Raw genomic sequence first — 18,230 nt, forward strand, 5'->3', positions numbered from 1 at the left:
TGTGCTTTGCTTTACGGCCGGCACTGACACATTCAGTGCAGGAAGCTCTGAGCAGCAGCGCGGACGCCGGGGGACGTGACAGACATCAGAGGGTGAGTATGTACTGTTTTTTTTTTTACTTTTACAATGGTAACCAGGGTAAATATCGGGTTACTAAGCGCGGCCCTGCGCTTAGTAACCCGATATTTACCCTGGTTACCATTGTAAAACATTGCTGGCATCGTTGCTTTTGCTGTCAAACACAACGATACACGCCGATCTGACGACCAAATAAAGTTCTGAACTTTCAGCAACGACCAGCGATATCATAGCAGGATCCAGATCGCTGCTGCGTGTCAAACACAACGATATCGCTATCCAGGACGCTGCAACGTCACGGATCGCTATCGTTATCGTTGCAAAGTCATTTAGTGTGAAGGTACCTTTAGGCTACGTTCACACGATCCGTTTTTCACTGCGGATTTTTCCGGTCCTTTTTCGGGGAAATCCGCAGTGGAAAACGGCGGTGCTTCTCTCGGCGGATTTGTGTCCTTTTTCTTCTGCGGATTCCACTGCGGGTTTCCAACTGCAGTTTCCTATTGGTGCTGTTGGAAACCCGCAGCGGAATCCGCTGAAAGAATTGACATGGTACTTCTTTTTTCCGTTGGCAAATCCGCGCGGATTTTCCAGCGAAAAAAAGGATCGTCGGCACAGCGGGTTTTGTTTTCCATAGGGTAACATTGTACTGTACCCTGCATGGAAAACGGCTGCGGATCCGTAGCTGCAATTCCGCTACGGATCCGCAGCAAAAAACGGATCGTGTGAACGTAGCCTAAGACTTTTAGTTGTCAGTGCACTGCCCATGTCTGCCTATAGCTTCCTGTAACCCTGCTACCTGTCTGTGGTCTCCAGCACATCACCTGTCTGCATGTGGCTTCCACTGTCTGTGTCTTATGTGCCTCAATCACCTGCTGCACCAACGTGCGTGGCCTTTGTGCCCACCTGGAACTTGACTTTGGATGATACACCTCACTAGATGAGACTAACAGCGCTGTTATATAAACTAATTAAGGCAGCAATACCCTGTATACAGACATAAATCTAATCCAGACGGTATTTCTGACAGAGACACTCCCACAAGAGAAAAATCTGAAACTTGGATTAGGTGGGAAACTGCATGTACGGCGGACTGATAATAAATGAAGATTGCAGATGCACTAGTAATTTCTTAAAGCTGACCACTAACATCATTTCTTCTGTGTCAAAGGTGTCCACAGCCTTAAGCAGACCAAGGACACTACAGCAGGATCTGTCTATGATCTATGGACGAAAGAACTTCCAAACTGTTCCCTGGTTGCAGATGTCGAAGGAAACAAGCATTCGGAACTGTGGATTTTTAGAAGTTGATGACAGTGGTGTTGGAAATTGGATTGTGACCCCTAGTACATTGAAGCTGCATACTCAGCTAATTTGAACGTGCATGCTAAGGGCGAGTATACTCGGTACTCGAGATTTCCCGAGCACGCTCAGGTGTACTCCGAGTATTTTTTAGTGCTCGGACATTTAGTTTTCATCGCTTTTCAGCTGAAAGATTTACATCTGTTAGCCAGCATAAGTACATGTGGGGGTTGCCTGGTTGCTAGGGAATCCCCATATGTACTTATGCTGGCTAACAGATGTAAATCATTCAGCTGCGGTGAGGAAAACTAAATCTCCGAGCACTAAAAAATACTCGGAGGACCCCTGAGCATGCTCGGGAAATCTCGAGTAACGAGTATATTCGCTCATCACTAGTTAGCACCCCAGTATGTTTGGATAACACCTTATCCCAGCACGTTCGCTCATCACTGGCTATAGGTCTTCTTGGGAGGATAAGAAATGATGGACACCTTCACGTAGCACTAGGATGTAGAAAAGGCAATGGTTATCGATACATTTGATTTCTTTCAGAACATTAGAAACTTGTTTGGGGGTATAAACCCCTTTCTCACACAAATAATAGATCAGCTATTAAGAATAAATGCAATAAACACCTTTTAAAGGTGAAGCTTCTGCACTGAGGTCTGACTTCCATTATATATATATATCTAATATATAATTGCCTAGAATACTACTTCCTGCAATTTGTGCCAACTTCCGTGGCTTTGTCCGGAGCTAATGTCCGGAGCTAATGTCCGGAGCTAATGTCCGGAGATAAGTGACGTCACCAGTGTCCTACACCCAGGCAGAGCACAGGGGCCCCAGGCAGCATATGGGGCCCCAGGCAGAGCACAGTGGCCCCAGGCAGAGCACAGGGGCCCCAGGCAGCATATGGGGCCCCAGGCAGAGCACAGTGGTCCCAGGCAGAGCACAGGGGCCCCAGGCAGCCTATTTGGCCCCAGGCAGAGCACAGTGGCCCCAGGCAGAGCACAGGGGCCCCAGGCAGAGCACAGGGGCCCCAGGCAGCATATGGGGCCCCAGGCAGAGCACAGTGGCCCCAGGCAGAGCACAGGGGCCCCAGGCAGAACATGGGGCCCCAGGCAGAGCACAGGGGCCCCAGGCAGAGCACAGGGGCCCCAGGCAGCATATGGGGCCCCAGGCAGAGCACAGGGGCCCCAGGCAGAGCACAGGGGCCCCAGGCAGCATATGGGGCCCCAGGCAGAGCACAGGGGCCCCAGGCAGCATATGGGGCCCCAGGCAGAGCACAGTGGCCCCAGGCAGAGCACAGGGGCCCCAGGCAGAACATGGGGCCCCAGGCAGAGCACAGGGGCCCCAGGCAGAGCACAGGGGCCCCAGGCAGCATATGGGGCCCCAGGCAGAGCACAGTGGCCCCAGGCAGAGCACAGGGGCCCCAGGCAGAACATGGGGCCCCAGGCAGAGCACAGGGGCCCCAGGCAGAGCACAGGGGCCCCAGGCAGCATATGGGGCCCCAGGCAGAGCACAGGGGCCCCAGGCAGCATATGGGGCCCCAGGCAGAGCACAGGGGCCCCAGGCAGCATATGGGGCCCCAGGCAGAGCACAGTGGCCCCAGGCAGAGCACAGGGGCCCCAGGCAGAACATGGGGCCCCAGGCAGAGCACAGGGGCCCCAGGCAGCATATGGGGCCCCAGGCAGAGCACAGGGGCCCCAGGCAGCATATGGGGCCCCAGGCGGAGCACAGTGGCCCCAGGCAGCATATGGGGCCCCAGGCAGAGCACAGTGGCCCCAGGCAGAGCACAGGGGCCCCAGGCAGAACATGGGGCACCAGGCAGAGCACAGTGGCCCCAGGCAGAGCACAGGGGCCCCAGGCAGAACATGGGGCCCCAGGCAGAGCACAGGGGCCCCAGGCAGCATATGGGGCCCCAGGCAGAGCACAGGGGCCCCAGGCAGCGCACAGTGGCCCCAGGCAGAGCACACACCAAATCGGAGGCCGAGGGGCCCCGCCAACCAAATCGGAGGCCGAGGGGCCCCGCCAACCAAATCGGAGGCCGAGGGTCCCCGCCCACCAAATTGGAGGCCGAGGGTCCCCGCCCACCAAATTGGAGGCCGAGGGGCCCCACCAACCAAATCGGAGGCCGAGGGGCTTTGCCAACCAAATCGGAGGCCGAGGAGCCCCGCCCACCAAATCGAAGGCCGAGCGGCCCCGCCCACCAAAGCGGAGGCCGAGGGGCCTGGCCCCGCCCACCAAAGCGGAGGCCGAGGGGCCCCGCCCACCACATCGGAGGCCGAGGGTCCCCGCCCACCAAATCGGAGGCCGAGGGTCCCCGCCCACCAAATCGGAGGCCGAGGGGCCCCGCCCACCAAATCGGAGGCCGAGGGGCCCCGCCCACCAAATCGGAGGCCGAGGGTCCCCGCCCACCAAATCGGAGGCCGAGGGTCCCCGCCCACCAAATCGGAGGCCGAGGGGCCCCGCCAACCAAATCGGAGGCCGAGGGGCCCCGCCCACCAAATCGGAGGCCGAGGGGCCCCGCCCACCAAATCGGAGGCCGAGAGTCCCCGCCCACCAAATCGGAGGATAAAGGGCCCCGCCAACCAAATCGGAGGCCGAGGGGCCCCACCCAACAAATCGAAGGCCGAGCTGCCCCGCCCACCAAAGCGGAGGCAGAGGGGCCCGGCCCCACCCACCACATCGGAGGCCGAGGGGCCCCGACCACCACATCGGAGGCCGAGGGGCCCCGCCCACCAAATCGGAGGCCGAGGGGCCCCGCTCACCAAATCGGAGGCCGAGGGTCCCCGCCCACCAAATCGGAGGCCGAGGGTCCCCGCCCACCAAATCGGAGGCCGAGGGTCCCCGCCTACCAAATCGGAGGCCAAGGGGCCCCGCTCACCAAATCGGAGGCCGAGGGGCCCCGCCCACCAAATCGGAGGCCGAGGGGCCCCGCCCACCAAATCGGAGGCCGAGGGGCCCCGCCCACCAAATCGGAGGCCGAGGGGCCCCGCCCACCAAATCGGAGGCCGAGGGGCCCCGCCCACCAAATCGGAGGATAAGGGGCCCCGCCTACCAAATCAGAGGATAAGGGGCCCCGCCTACCAAATCGGAGGCCGAGGGGCCCCACCAACCAAATCGAAGGCCGAGCTGCCCCGCCCACCAAAGCGGAGGCCGAGGGGCCCGGCCCCGCCCACCAAAGCGGAGGCCGAGGGGCCCCGACCACCACATCGGAGGCCGAGGGGCCCCGCCCACCAAATCGGAGGCCGAGGGGCCCCGCCCACCAAATCGGAGGCCGAGGGGCCCCGCCCACCAAATCGGAGGCCGAGGGTCCCCGCCCACCAAATCGGAGGCCGAGGGTCCCCGCCTACCAAATCGGAGGCCGAGGGTCCCCGCCCACCAAATCGGAGGCTGAGGGTCCCCGCCCACCAAATCGGAGGCCGAGGGGCCCCGCCCACCAAATCGGAGGCCGGGGGTCCCCGCCCACCAAATCGGAGGCCGAGGGGCCCCGCCCACCAAATCGGAGGCCGAGGGTCCCCGCCCACCAAATCGGAGGCCGAGGGTCCCCGCCCACCAAATCGGAGGCCGAGGGTCCCCGCCCACCAAATCGGAGGCCGAGGGTCCCCGCCCACCAAATCGGAGGCCGAGGGTCCCCGCCCACCAAATCGGAGGCCGAGGGTCCACACCAACCAAATCGGAGGCCGAGGGGCCCCGCCCACCAAATCGAAGGCCGAGGGGCCCCGCCCACCAAATCGAAGGCCGAGGGGCCCCGCCCACCAAATCGGAGGCCGAGGGTCCCCGCCCACCAAATCGGAGGCCGAGGGGCCCCGCCCACCAAATCGAAGGCCGAGGGGCCCCGCCCACCAAAGCGGAGGCCGAGGGTCCCTGCACACCAAATCGGAGGCAGAGGGACCCCGCCCACCAAATCGGAGGCCGAGGGGCCCCGCCCACCAAATTGGAGGCCGAGGGTCCCCGACCACCAAATCGGAGGCCGAGGGTCCCCACCAACCAAATCGGAGGCCGAGGGGCCCCGCCCACCAAATCGGAGGCCGAGGGGCCCCGCCCACCAAATCGGAGGCCGAGGGGCCCCGCCCACCAAATTGGAGGATAAGGGGCCCCGCCTACCAAATCGGAGGATAAGGGGCCCCGCCTACCAAATCGGAGGCCGAGGGGCCCCACCAACCAAATCGGAAGCCGAGGAGCCCCGCCCACCAAATCGAAGGCCGAGCGGCCCCGCCCATCAAAGCGGAGGCAGAGGGACCCCGCCCACCAAATCGGAGGCCGTGGGGCCCCACCAACCAAAGCGGAGGCCGAGGGTCCCCGCCCACCAAATTATTCTTACATTTGAATAAATAAAGTATATATGGATTCTAGACTCCCGATTCTTTAGAATCGGGCTGCCATCTAGTATATATATATATATCTATAATATATATCATAAATTATATTATATATATTATATACAAGAGTGTCTGCTCCACTATACGTTGTCATGCGTAAAACTAAATCCTATATAATATTAATCCAAATACCAATTAGGTCTGATTTTGCTGAGTGCAGATTAGGAAGGTAGGGCAGCGGCATCAGGACTAAGGATTAGGTCACTACCTGGAGTCCAGTCTTCTCCCCCTGTCTGCAGGACCAGAGGGGGTACGTGGGATCTCCATCCCAATCTACAGGGAAATCAGAGGTGTTAATGATCGTCGGTGCTGATACCTTCCCATCCTGTGCAGATAATTATCTCTGCGTCAGCAGAAAAGTCATTAAGAAGACATCTCAAATTCTCAATCATTGACGGCTATCAATGGAAAGATTTGTCCAGATCGGTCAGAAATGTTTCACTATTAGCTTTCATTATCCGGCCTCGTAATGGGATTTGCAGTGATGGGATCCACAACGATAATAGTTTTTTCTAAACTGTGGCTTTCCACATAGAACTACAACTCCTATTCTCCAGCTATCAGGGTATTTTTTGCTTCACTCCACATTCAGCAGCTGAGAAGTGCGGAAGCTCGCACGGCCCCCAAATCTCTATCTATGGTTGGACATACAGTATGAACAAAAAAACAGCAATAAATGTAAAGCCTTAGGCCAAGGACCCAGCCTCTGAGCTGATGGATGGTAATTAAAGGGAATGTGCGACCAATTTTTGATTATATATACAGGTCCTTCTCAAAAAATTAGCATATAGTGTTAAATTTCATTATTTACCATAATGTAATGATTACAATTAAACTTTCATATATTATAGATTCATTATCCACCAACTGAAATTTGTCAGGTCTTTTATTGTTTTAATACTGATGATTTTGGCATACAACTCCTGAAAACCCAAAAAACCTGTCTCAATAAATTAGCATATTTCACCCGTCCAATCAAATAAAAGTGTTTTTTAATAACAAACAAAAAACCCATCAAATAATAATGTTCAGTTATGCACTCAATACTTGGTCGGGAATCCTTTGGCAGAAATGACTGCTTCAATGCGGCGTGGCATGGAGGCAATCAGCCTGTGACACTGCTGAGATGTTATGGAGGCCCAGGATGCTTCAATAGCGGCCTTAAGCTCATCCAGAGTGTTGGGTCTTGCGTCTCTCAACTTTCTCTTCACAATATCCCACAGATTCTCTATGGGGTTCAGGTCAGGAGAGTTGGCAGGCCAATTGAGCACAGTAATACCATGGTCAGTAAACCATTTACCAGTGGTTTTGGCACTGTGAGCAGGTGCCAGGAAACATGAAGTGCTCCAAAATCTCCTGATAGCTAGCTGCATTGACCCTGCCCTTGATGAAACACAGTGGACCAACACCAGCAGCTGACATGGCACCCCACACCATCACTGACTGGGTACTTGACACTGGACTTCAGGCATTTTGGCATTTCCTTCTCCCCAGTCTTCCTCCAGACTCTGGCACCTTGATTTCCGAATGACATGCAAAATTTGCTTTCATCAGAAAAAAGTACTTGGGACCACTTAGCAACAGTCCAGTGCTGCTTCTCTGTAGCCCAGGTCAGGCGCTTCTGCCGCTGTTTATGGTTCAAAAGTGGCTTTACCTGGGGAATGCGGCACCTGTAGCCCATTTCCTGCACACGCCTGTGCATGGTGGCTCTGGATGTTTCCACACCAGACTCAGTCCACTGCTTCCTCAGGTTCCCCAAGGTCTGGAATCGGTCCTTCTCCACAATCTTCCTCAGGGTCCGGTCACCTCTTCTCGTTGTACAGCGTTTTCTGCCACATTGTTTCCTTCCAACAGACTTACCATTGAGGTGCCTTGATACAGCACTCTGGGAACAGCCTATTTGTTGAGAAATTTCTTTCTGGGTCTTACCCTCTTGCTTGAGGGTGTCAATGATGGCCTTCTTGACATCTGTCAGGTCGCTAGTCTTACCCATGATGGGGGTTTTGAGTAATGAACCAGGCAGGGAGTTTTTAAAAGCCTCAGGTATCTTTTGCATGTGTTTAGAGTTAATTAGTTGATTCAGAAGATTAGGGTAATAGGTCGTTTAGAGAACCTTTTCTTGATATGCTAATTTATTGAGACAGGTTTTTGGGGTTTTCAGGAGTTGTATGCCAAAATCATCAGTATTAAAACAATAAAAGACCTGACAAATTTCAGTTGGTGGATAATGAATCTATAATATATGAAAGTTTAATTGTAATCATTACATTATGGTAAATAATGAAATTTAACACTATATGCTAATTTTTTGAGAAGGACCTGTGTATATATATATATATATATATATATATATATATATACACTCACCGGCCACTTTATTAGGTACACCTGTCCAACTTCTTGTTAACACTTAATTTCTAATCAGCCAATCACATGGCGGCAACTCAGTGCATTTAGGCATGTAGACATGGTCAAGACAATCTCCTGCAGTTCAAACCGAGCATCAGTATGGGGAAGAAAGGTGATTTGAGTGCCTTTGAACGTGGCATGGTTGTTGGTGCCAGAAGGGCTGGTCTGAGTATTTCAGAAACTGCTGATCTACTGGGATTTTCACGCACAACCATCTCTAGGATTTACAGAGAATGGTCCGAAAAAGAAAAAAAATCCAGTGAGCGGCAGTTCTGTGGGCGGAAATGCCTTGTTGATGCCAGAGGTCAGAGGAGAATGGGCAGACTGGTTCGAGCTGATAGAAAGGCAACAGTGACTCAAATCGCCACCCGTTACAACCAAGGTAGGCCTAAGAGCATCTCTGAACGCACAGTGCGTCGAACTTTGAGGCAGATGGGCTACAGCAGCAGAAGACCACACCGGGTACCACTCCTTTCAGCTAAGAACAGGAAACTGAGGCTACAATTTGTACAAGCTCATCGAAATTGGACAGTAGAAGATTGGAAAAACGTTGCTTGGTCTGATGAGTCTCGATTTCTGCTGCGACATTCGGATGGTAGGGTCAGAATTTGGCGTAAACAACATGAAAGCATGGATCCATCCTGCCTTGTATGGAGCATCTTTGGGATGTGCAGCCGACAAATCTGCGGCAACTGTGTGATGCCATCATGTCAATATGGACCAAAGTCTCTGAGGAATGCTTCCAGCACCTTGTTGAATCTATGCCACGAAGAATTGAGGCAGTTCTGAAGGCAAAAGGGGGTCCAACCCGTTACTAGCATGGTGTACCTAATAAAGTGTCCGGTGAGTGTATATACACTGTGTATATACAGTACAGACCAAAAGTTTGGACACACCTTCTCATTTATAGATTTTTCTGTATTTTCATGACTATGAAAATTGTACATTCACACTGAAGGCATCAAAACTATGAATTAACACATGTGGAATTATATACTTAACAGAAAAGTGTGAAACAACTGAAATTATGTCTTATATTCTAGGTTCTTCAAAGTAGCCACCTTTTGCTTTGATGACTGCTTTGCACACTCTTGGCATTCTCTTGATGAGCTTCAAGAGGTAGTCACCGGGAATGGTTTTCACTTCACAGGTGTGCCCTGTCAGGTTTAATAAGTGGGATTTCTTGCCTTATAAATGGGGTTGGGACCATCAGTTGTGTTGTGCAGAAGTCTGGTGGATACACAGCTGATAGTCCTACTGAATAGACTGTTAGAATTTGTATTATGGCAAGAAAAAAGCAGCTAAGTAAAAAAAAACGAGTGGCCATCATTACTTTAAGAAATGAAGGTCAGTCAGTCCGAAAAATTGGGAACACTTTGAAAGTGTCCCCAAGTGCAGTGGCAAAAACCATCAAGCGCTACAAAGAAACTGGCTCGCATGAGGACCGCCCCAAGAAAGGAAGACCAAGAGTCACCTCTGCTTCTGAGGATAAGTTTGTCCGAGTCACCAGCCTCAGAAATCGCAGGTTAACAGCAGCTCAGATTAGAGACCAGGTCAATGCCACACAGAGTTCTAGCAGCAGACACATCTCTACAACAACTGTTAAGAGGAGACTTTGTGCAGCAGGCCTTCATGGTAAAATAGCTGCTAGGAAACCACTGCTAAGGACAGGAAGCAAGCAGAAGGGACTTGTTTGGGCTAAAGAACACAAGGAATGGACATTAGACCAGTGGAATTCTGTGCTTTGGTCTGATGAGTCCAAATTTGAGATCTTTGGTTCCAACCACCGTGTCTTTCGGCGAGGCAGAAAAGGTAAACGGATGGACTCTACATGCCTGGTTCCCACCGTGAAGCATGGAGGAGGAGGTGTGATGGTGTGGGGGAGCTTTGCTGGTGACACTGTTGGGGTTTTATTCAAAATTGAAGGCATACTGAACCAGCATGGCTACCACAGCATCTTGCAGCGGCATGCTTTTCCATCCGGTTTGTGTTTAGTTGGACCATCATTTATTTTTCAACAGGACAATGACCCCAAACACACCTCCAGGCTGTGTAAGGGCTATTTGACCAAGAAGGAGAGTGACGGGGTGCTACGCCAGATGTCCTGGCCTCCACAGTCACCAGACCTAAACCCAATCGAGATGGTTTGGGGTCAGCTGGACCGCAGAGTGAAGGCAAAAGGGCCAACAAGTGCTAAGCATCTCTGGGAACTCCTTCAAGATTGTTGGAAGACCAGTGACTACCTCTTGAAGCTCATCAAGAGAATGCCAAGAGTGTGCAAAGCAGTCATCAAAGCAAAAGGCGGCTACTTTGAAGAACCTAGAATATAAGACATATTTTCAGTTGTTTCACACTTTTTCGTTAAGTATATAATTCCACGTGTTAATTCATAGTTTTGATGCCTTCAGTGTGAATGTACAATTTTCATAGTCATGAAAATACAGAAAAATCTTTAAATGAGAAGGTGTGTCCAAACTTTTGGTCTGTACTGTATATATATATATATATATATATATATATATATATATATATATATATATATATATATATATATATATATATATATATATATAACCGTAGTGGTACAGCTGCATAGGCACTTGTCCCCCCCCAAAAATATGGCTTATTTTGTGGAGATTTAATGCGCCAGTCATGAGAAAACTAGCATAGAAGCCATATACAAATCATTCAAGATGTGCACTGGGGGCGTGTCAGTGCACTTGGTTTGCTTCTTTGTTACACGCCCCCAGCGCACTTTCAGACTGATTTGCATATGGCTATTATGCTAGATTTCTCATGAGCGGATCATCGGATCCGTACAAAAAATATATGGTTTTTAATGGAATACACACACCTAAACAGCCGTCCTACTGCTTCTATTACTTCTCCTACTACTACTTCCCTTTAGGATCTGAAGAGGGTTCACGTTTTAGAATATTTAAAGGGATTGTTCACTTTGGATAATCATGTTTATTTTAAGGGATTCCCCCCAAAAAAACAAAAAGAAAACATATCCCCCCTCCTCTAGTCCCCAGCAATCAACTGTAATGTGTAGGAGGAACCTGGCAGTAGGTATTTATTTAGCCTACAGCACCTCCAGAGGAGAAATGATGCATTGCACAGTAAAATCAATGGACTGTCTGGGGGACCCAGCAGTTCTAGGCATCTCATAAAGTCGGAGATGCTGCTCTTTGTTATTGTGTGTGATATTGGGGGTTCTTAATAGGGACTTTTCTCTATTAATCAGATTTGCCTAATCGGTTGTTTCAAAATTTAGAACAACCAATAAGGTGTTTTGATTTTTTTTTTTTTTTTTAGAGTGGAGAGTATTCTTTGGCTAGGCCTTTAGTAAGTGATCAGTGGGGGTCTCACCCCCAAAACACACATGGAGGATGCAGTGGCGCTCACTGGTGCACAGCATCGTCATTTCACACTGTGCTAGAATGATAGATCTTATTTGTCTCATATCCTGTTCCAATGACTCCAAGATAGAAAAAATTCTATTTACGCCCCTCATTCAGCCAATGCTTCCTCTCTTACCCCTCTGTGGTAAAACCATGGAAAGATTAGTTCACCACTTTTGCAACGAGGTGCAATTATTGCATAATCCTGCATATGGAGGATGGAGGGGGCTGAGAACATGGCACCAACTCTAATACAAATACGTCTGGTGTGAAGACGATGAAGGGGGGCTTGTATGGTTAACTTTTATTACTTTTGGAAGATGCAGGAAGCCTGTACAAAGCATTACATTCCCTAGAGTATAAGAGTCAGGGGTTTCTATAAGTGCTGCTGCTACAGGTGGTATTAGTACCTTTGTATCGTAGAAGATGACCACACTGGACACAGATGCTTGGACCTGGTATTATTCCCTCCGACAGCTGCTCTACAATGGATGACTAGCATTCTCTAATCAATTATGCTATTACCAATTATTATCAGAATGGAAAACTTAGTTATCCTTTAAATATATTATGATTCTGGTGAAATTATTTCCCTGTTAAATTTAACAGCTACCAAATATAAAGACGGCAGTGAACTCCTGTAAAACACTCACAAGTCCACTGATAAAGTGCAACACGAGGAAGAAGAGAGGAAGATTGCACAGAAATATCTAATGTTCTGATTCACTGCAATACATGACGGATTATTCTATAGGAGGATGGACATAAGATAGACGGATAGGTAAACATGATAGATAGATAGATAGATAGATAGATAGATAGATAGATAGATAGATAGATAGATAGATGACAGATAATAGAAAATAGATAATATATAATAGATATACATGATGGATAGATAATATATAGAAGATTGATAATAGATAGATAATAGACAAATATAGATAATAGATAGATAGTCGCACATTGGTGCAAGGTTTGGTACATGCCTGGCTTTTGTACCCGACAATCTTTTTTGTGCTGCTTTTTGTCTTTCTTTTTTTGATAGATAGATAGATAGATAGATAGATAGATAGATAGATGATGGATAGATAATAGATAGATGATAGATAGATAATAGATAGATAGATAGATAGATAGATAGATAGATAGATAGATAGATAGATAGATAGATGATGGATAGATAATAGATAGATGATAGATAGATAATAGATAGATAGATAGATAGATAGATAGATAGATAGATAGATAGATAGATAGATAGATAGATAGTACTGAGAAAGGCTCAGTGTTAAGGCTTAAACATTGCATACTTTATGCATGGAATAAATATTTTATTGTTTTATTGAATGATGTGTTTTATTTACTTGCACTAGGGGGTCTAATTCCCAGAAGTTCCAAAGGTCTGAAACTGCATTGGTGGGCTGTTTTGTCGCTTTCCTTGTTATAGCTAGATAGAAAGATAATAGATAGATAGATAGATAGATAGATAGATAGATAGATAGATAGATAGATAGATAGATAGATGATAGATAGATAGATAGATAGATAGATAGATAGATAGATGGATAGATAGATAAATAGATAGATAATAGACTGAGCCTGATGAAGAGACTTGAGCAGCTTAGAAAGCTGCCATCTGTTACCATCTTTTCAGTTAACCAATTTTGTAAATATTTCTTAGCAGTTATTGGGGCATCCAGTAAAGGAGTGCAAGAGCCCACAGTCTACACACGGTTACTGGTAGAGACTGGTGCAGAATACTGTCAGCTGCTGGATGATGGACATGTAGTTGTAGAGCAGGGACCATGTGAAACGATCTGCTGTCCTGTACCCATCTGGGTAACAACACTATAACTAATAACTAATCACACACCGAACTGCATTCACCCACAGGAGCTGCTCCTGCTCTTGTCATCAGCTTATAAGATTTATGGGCAGAATCTTCTGAAATTACTGAAGTCACTAAAATGATCCTGCAGCAAATTGTCATAAACTGCATCTAATTACTGATCAATGGGGAATACAGAACTGGAGATAGATAATAGATAGATAAATAGATAGATAATGGATAATAGATAGATAATAGATAACAGATAGATAATAGATAGATAAATAGATAGATAAATAGATAGATAATGGATAATAGATAGATAATAGATGACAGAGAAAGAGATAGTTAATAGAAGATAGATAGGAGATAAAGAGATATATAGATGATAGATAATAGAGAGCTATAGAAGATAGAAAGACAGAGAACTAAATAGATAGATGCCAGATAGATCATCCCCATGCACATCTATGGGCACAAAAGCCGCATAATAAGATCATTTCCAATCTATATGGTCCGGACCTGGTCGCCCTCGGTGCCACATGGTTTCTCTACCCCAGACATACTGTTGCATCTCTTTACTGCATTTTGACTATTTTCGGACAAGGTTCGCAGTTCCTGGTGCATATCTGTAATCCATCTACAGCCCTGCTGGTGCAAAGTGCAGGCATACTGGTGCAAGCTGCACATGCGACTGGTGTGAACTGGCATTGGGCAAACACAAGTACGTGCAATGCAGGAGCTATAGGATCCCAGTAGCGAGTGTCCGCAGCGGCGGCAGGTAGCAGCCATGGCAGCGCTGCCTGTGTCCAGCAGGTGTCGCTGCGCCGCCCTCTCACTACACTGTATATATACCGCGCTGTGCGCACTGTGCCGTCAGTCATTAGCAGGAAGGGCGCAGGGTGCAACACAGCGAGAGGCTGCCCGAGCTCACCCTGGATTCCCGGAGCTCGTCACCATGCTTGGCTGGCTATAGGAGCTCCATGGAGCTAGCCAACTTCTACGAGGTCGAATCCCGGCCATCCATGAGTGCCCAGCCGCATCCTCAGCACGGTGCATACCCCTACCGGGAGCCCCAGACCACCGGAGACCTGACCGAGCTGTGTGAGAACGAGAACTCCATAGACATCAGCGCCTACATCGACCCTGCAGCCTTCAACGACGAATTCCTGGCTGACCTCTTCCATAGCAGCAAGCAGGACAGAAGCAAGGGGGTCATTGACTACCAGCAGGGACCTGGAGCTGGGCACCCCCAAATGTATGGCTGCATGGCCAACTATATGGACAGCAAGCTGGACAGTGCTGGCTTAAGACCTCTGGTCATCAAACAGGAGCCCAGGGAGGAGGAGGAAGCAAACAGGGCATCCCTGGCAGCTCTGTACCCCCACCATGCCCCCCAACACCCATCCCACCTGCAATACCAGGTAGCTCACTGTGCGCAGACCACCATGCACCTGCAGCCTGGGCACCCAACCCCACCACCCACCCCTGTGCCAAGCCCTCACCACCACCCTCACCATCACCACCATCTTCTGCAGACTTCTTCAGCCAAGGGGATGTCTTCTGCGTCTTCCACATCTTCATCTTCTTCAGAGACCAGAGGCAAGTCCAAAAAGTGGGTGGACAAGAACAGTAATGAGTACAGGGTGAGGAGGGAGAGGAATAACATTGCCGTGAGGAAGAGCAGGGACAAGGCAAAGATGCGCAACGTGGAGACCCAGCAGAAGGTCCTTGAGCTGTCCAGTGAGAATGACAAGCTGAGGAAGAGGGTGGAACAGCTGAGCAGAGAGCTGGAGACCCTCAGGGGCATCTTCAGACAACTCCCAGAGAGCTCTCTGGTCAAAGTCATGGGCAACTGTGCGTAATGTCCAAGACCTTCCAAAAATGACTTGTCCACACTTCTTCCATCCAAGATGGACCTTAACCAAGAGTGACAGAGACCTTCCTCTGAACTTGGATACCATCCTTGTCCCCTTTTTTATACCTGACACACCTGGATTCCAACTTCTCAGACTTTTTCCAACTTATAGGATGTGATGTGGTGCTAGCACAATCTAGAGCCCCTGTTAAACTTCCCATTTCCAGCATAGATTTCTATTTTTTTGTCCATATTTTTGTACTATTTTTATGAGCTGACCTGTTATCATATATGCAGTGGATGTGGCCAAATGTTTATGTACCGGGGTGACTTTTTTCTATATTATATAGCTTGTGTGCTTGGAAGCCTTTGGGGCCCTAAATGTTAACATGACTGGGACCAGACTGGGTTTGAATGTATGAACAGGGTCTATACTACGTGCACCTTATACCTTTTATTGTGCCTTATAAAGAACCAATAATTGATGTATCTGTTACTGTAGAAATGTCACCTCCAGCCCGGCTGCCTTAGAGAGCCCCCCAGCTGTATGTTCTTCAGGTACCATTTCATAGGAGACCACTCGGACTTCTGCAATATGTATTCAGGCACAGACAGGAGAGAGTCCCTGTGCAAGAACATGGGCCCTTTGCAGTCCAATAGATCATCATAATGCAAAATTCCACCTGTTTTGGAGGTGGAAATGGGCCCCTGTGCGGCCGCACAGGTTGCAGCGGGATATGTCGGCCCCTGTATTCAGTTCTATTGCATGCCCACCGTAAGAGTCTGTTGCTAAATACTTACAGCCTTGACCCTGAGTGCCATAGAAATGCAAACGCACAATGACTTTATGAAAGTCCCAAGCCTTGGCCATGTCGTAGTCAATGCTATGCAACAGCCACACATTACATTGGATATATATGTCATTTACTGTATTCATTTGGTTACTTTTGCAAATCTCACAGAGATCGATTTTAATCTTGAATAATATTCTATAGCTGCTATTTGCTGGCAAGTTTATCGTCTGGAGCTGTAAATAAGGCCTCTAACTCCTTTCCCTTTACAAAAAAAAATAAGTGGACCCAGTGGAATGTGAAACTTTTGTTGGTTTTTAAGCTTTATACATTTCCTTTTTTTGTGCTATATCTTGCCACTAAAATAACAAAAATTTCAGTGTAACTAACTGGCTGCAACAATATATATTTTATATATGGGATGATTGACAGATGGTGCACTTGAGTTTTTAAAACTTTATTTATGCATCTCCCATTTGTGGTCTGCAACCTGTGGTTTGCCAGCAGTAGTGGAACTACAACTCCCATCATGCAGGCTTGTCTCTCCGCCATTGCTGAAGATCTACAGGTTGCAAATCAATCATCCACACTTTAGTGGTCAGTCTATATCCGGCGCTGCTTAGCTGGCCAGGCCCGTTGTGCTAAAGTATTACAATCTGTATTAAAAAAAACCCTAAGAAAAGTTTTAATTTTTAATCTTATTTTTAAAAAAGTTCTGTATATTAAAAAAAAGTATTGGAGAATTCACCTATTTGTTATTAATTATGCTGTGGAAACACAACTACGTATCTGTTTTTATTTGCAACCTGAATAAAGAATACACGTTGACAAATAATCATCTGATGGTTTCTTTTCAGACCTGCAAAAATTAAATACCGGTATTACATAATGTCAATGTTTATTTTGTGCATTGTGATAATCCAACCTTATTAAGGTAAATTATATGGGAAACCTGCTGAAGCAGTGTAATATTACTGAGCTATTGCAAATGATATTAATCCTCATACATTAGATTGGATTTTCACTTTTGCAAAACTCGGCTTATTTGCATCTGACAGATCCATCTCTCTTATGTCACTCGTGTGAGTCTCAGCTCTGCTACATTCAACAGCGTAACTCTTGTGTGAACCTGCGCCTGCAGCCCCTGTACCTGAATATCTCATATATTCCTGTAAGGTGCATAGCAGTGGCTATTAAATATTAGGCCTCGACCACTTAACCAACAAGCTGTCGCCTCCGGGAGATTGAAATATTTTTTTCAAGTGTTAGGCTGCTGTCACACTAGCAGTATTTGGTCAGTATTTTCCATCAGTATTTGTAAGCCAAAACCAGAAGTGGGTGATAAATGCAGAAGTGGTGCATATGTTTCTATTATACTTTTACTCTAATTGTTCCACTCCTGGTTTTGGCTACAAATACTGATGTAAAATACTGACCAAATACTGCTAGTGTGACGCCGACCTTAAAAATATAAAACTGCAGAATCAGCAGAGGTTCTTCAGCAGCTGCAGCACACATTACACAGGTCTGTGGTCTTGCTGCTTAATATCAGCGAACACATCTCAGCTGCTCAAAATCTCATGATAGACACCTCAGATGCTGCAGAACCTCATAATACATAACTCATCTGCTGCAGAACCTCTTAATACATATCTAAGCTGCTGCAGAATCTCATAACAACCACCTCAGCTGCTTCAAAACCTCATAATACACCTCAGCTGCTGCAGAACCTCCTAATACTCACCTCAGCTGCTGCAGAACCTCATCATACACACCTCAGTTGCTGCAGAACCTCATAATACACATAAGCTGCTACAGAACCTCATACTACATACCTCAGCTGCAGAACCTTATAATGCACCTAAGCTGCTGCAGAACCTCATAATACACCTCAGCTGCTGAAGAACCTCATAATACACCTCAGCTGCTGAAGAACCTCATAATACACCTCAGCTGCTGAAGAACCTCATGATACACCTCAGCTGCTGCAGAACTTCAAAATACACATTAGCTGCTGCAGAACCTCATAATACACCTCAGGTGCAGAACCTCAATACACTACACACCTCAGCTGCTGCAGAACCTTATAATACACACCTTAGCTGCTGCAGAACCTCATAATACATACCTCAGCTGCAGCAGAACCTCATAATACATACCTCAGCTGCTGCAGAA

At 48.1% G+C, this 18,230-nt stretch overlaps 1 protein-coding gene across 1 annotated transcript; it reads left to right on the forward strand.

Annotated features, from left to right (window-relative positions):
* The first annotated feature begins 14,280 nt into the window (after nt 1-14,280).
* On the forward strand, nt 14,281-16,890 carry CEBPA (CCAAT enhancer binding protein alpha). The gene has a single exon (XM_077288632.1). The coding sequence runs from the start codon at nt 14,390-14,392 to the stop codon at nt 15,269-15,271; it is 882 nt and encodes a 293-aa protein (XP_077144747.1). The 5' UTR covers nt 14,281-14,389; the 3' UTR covers nt 15,272-16,890.
* The last annotated feature ends 1,340 nt before the right edge of the window (nt 16,891-18,230 follow it).

The sequence above is a fragment of the Ranitomeya variabilis genome, chromosome 2 (genome assembly GCF_051348905.1).
Source record: "Ranitomeya variabilis isolate aRanVar5 chromosome 2, aRanVar5.hap1, whole genome shotgun sequence".
Classification (NCBI taxonomy): Eukaryota; Metazoa; Chordata; class Amphibia; order Anura; family Dendrobatidae; genus Ranitomeya; species Ranitomeya variabilis.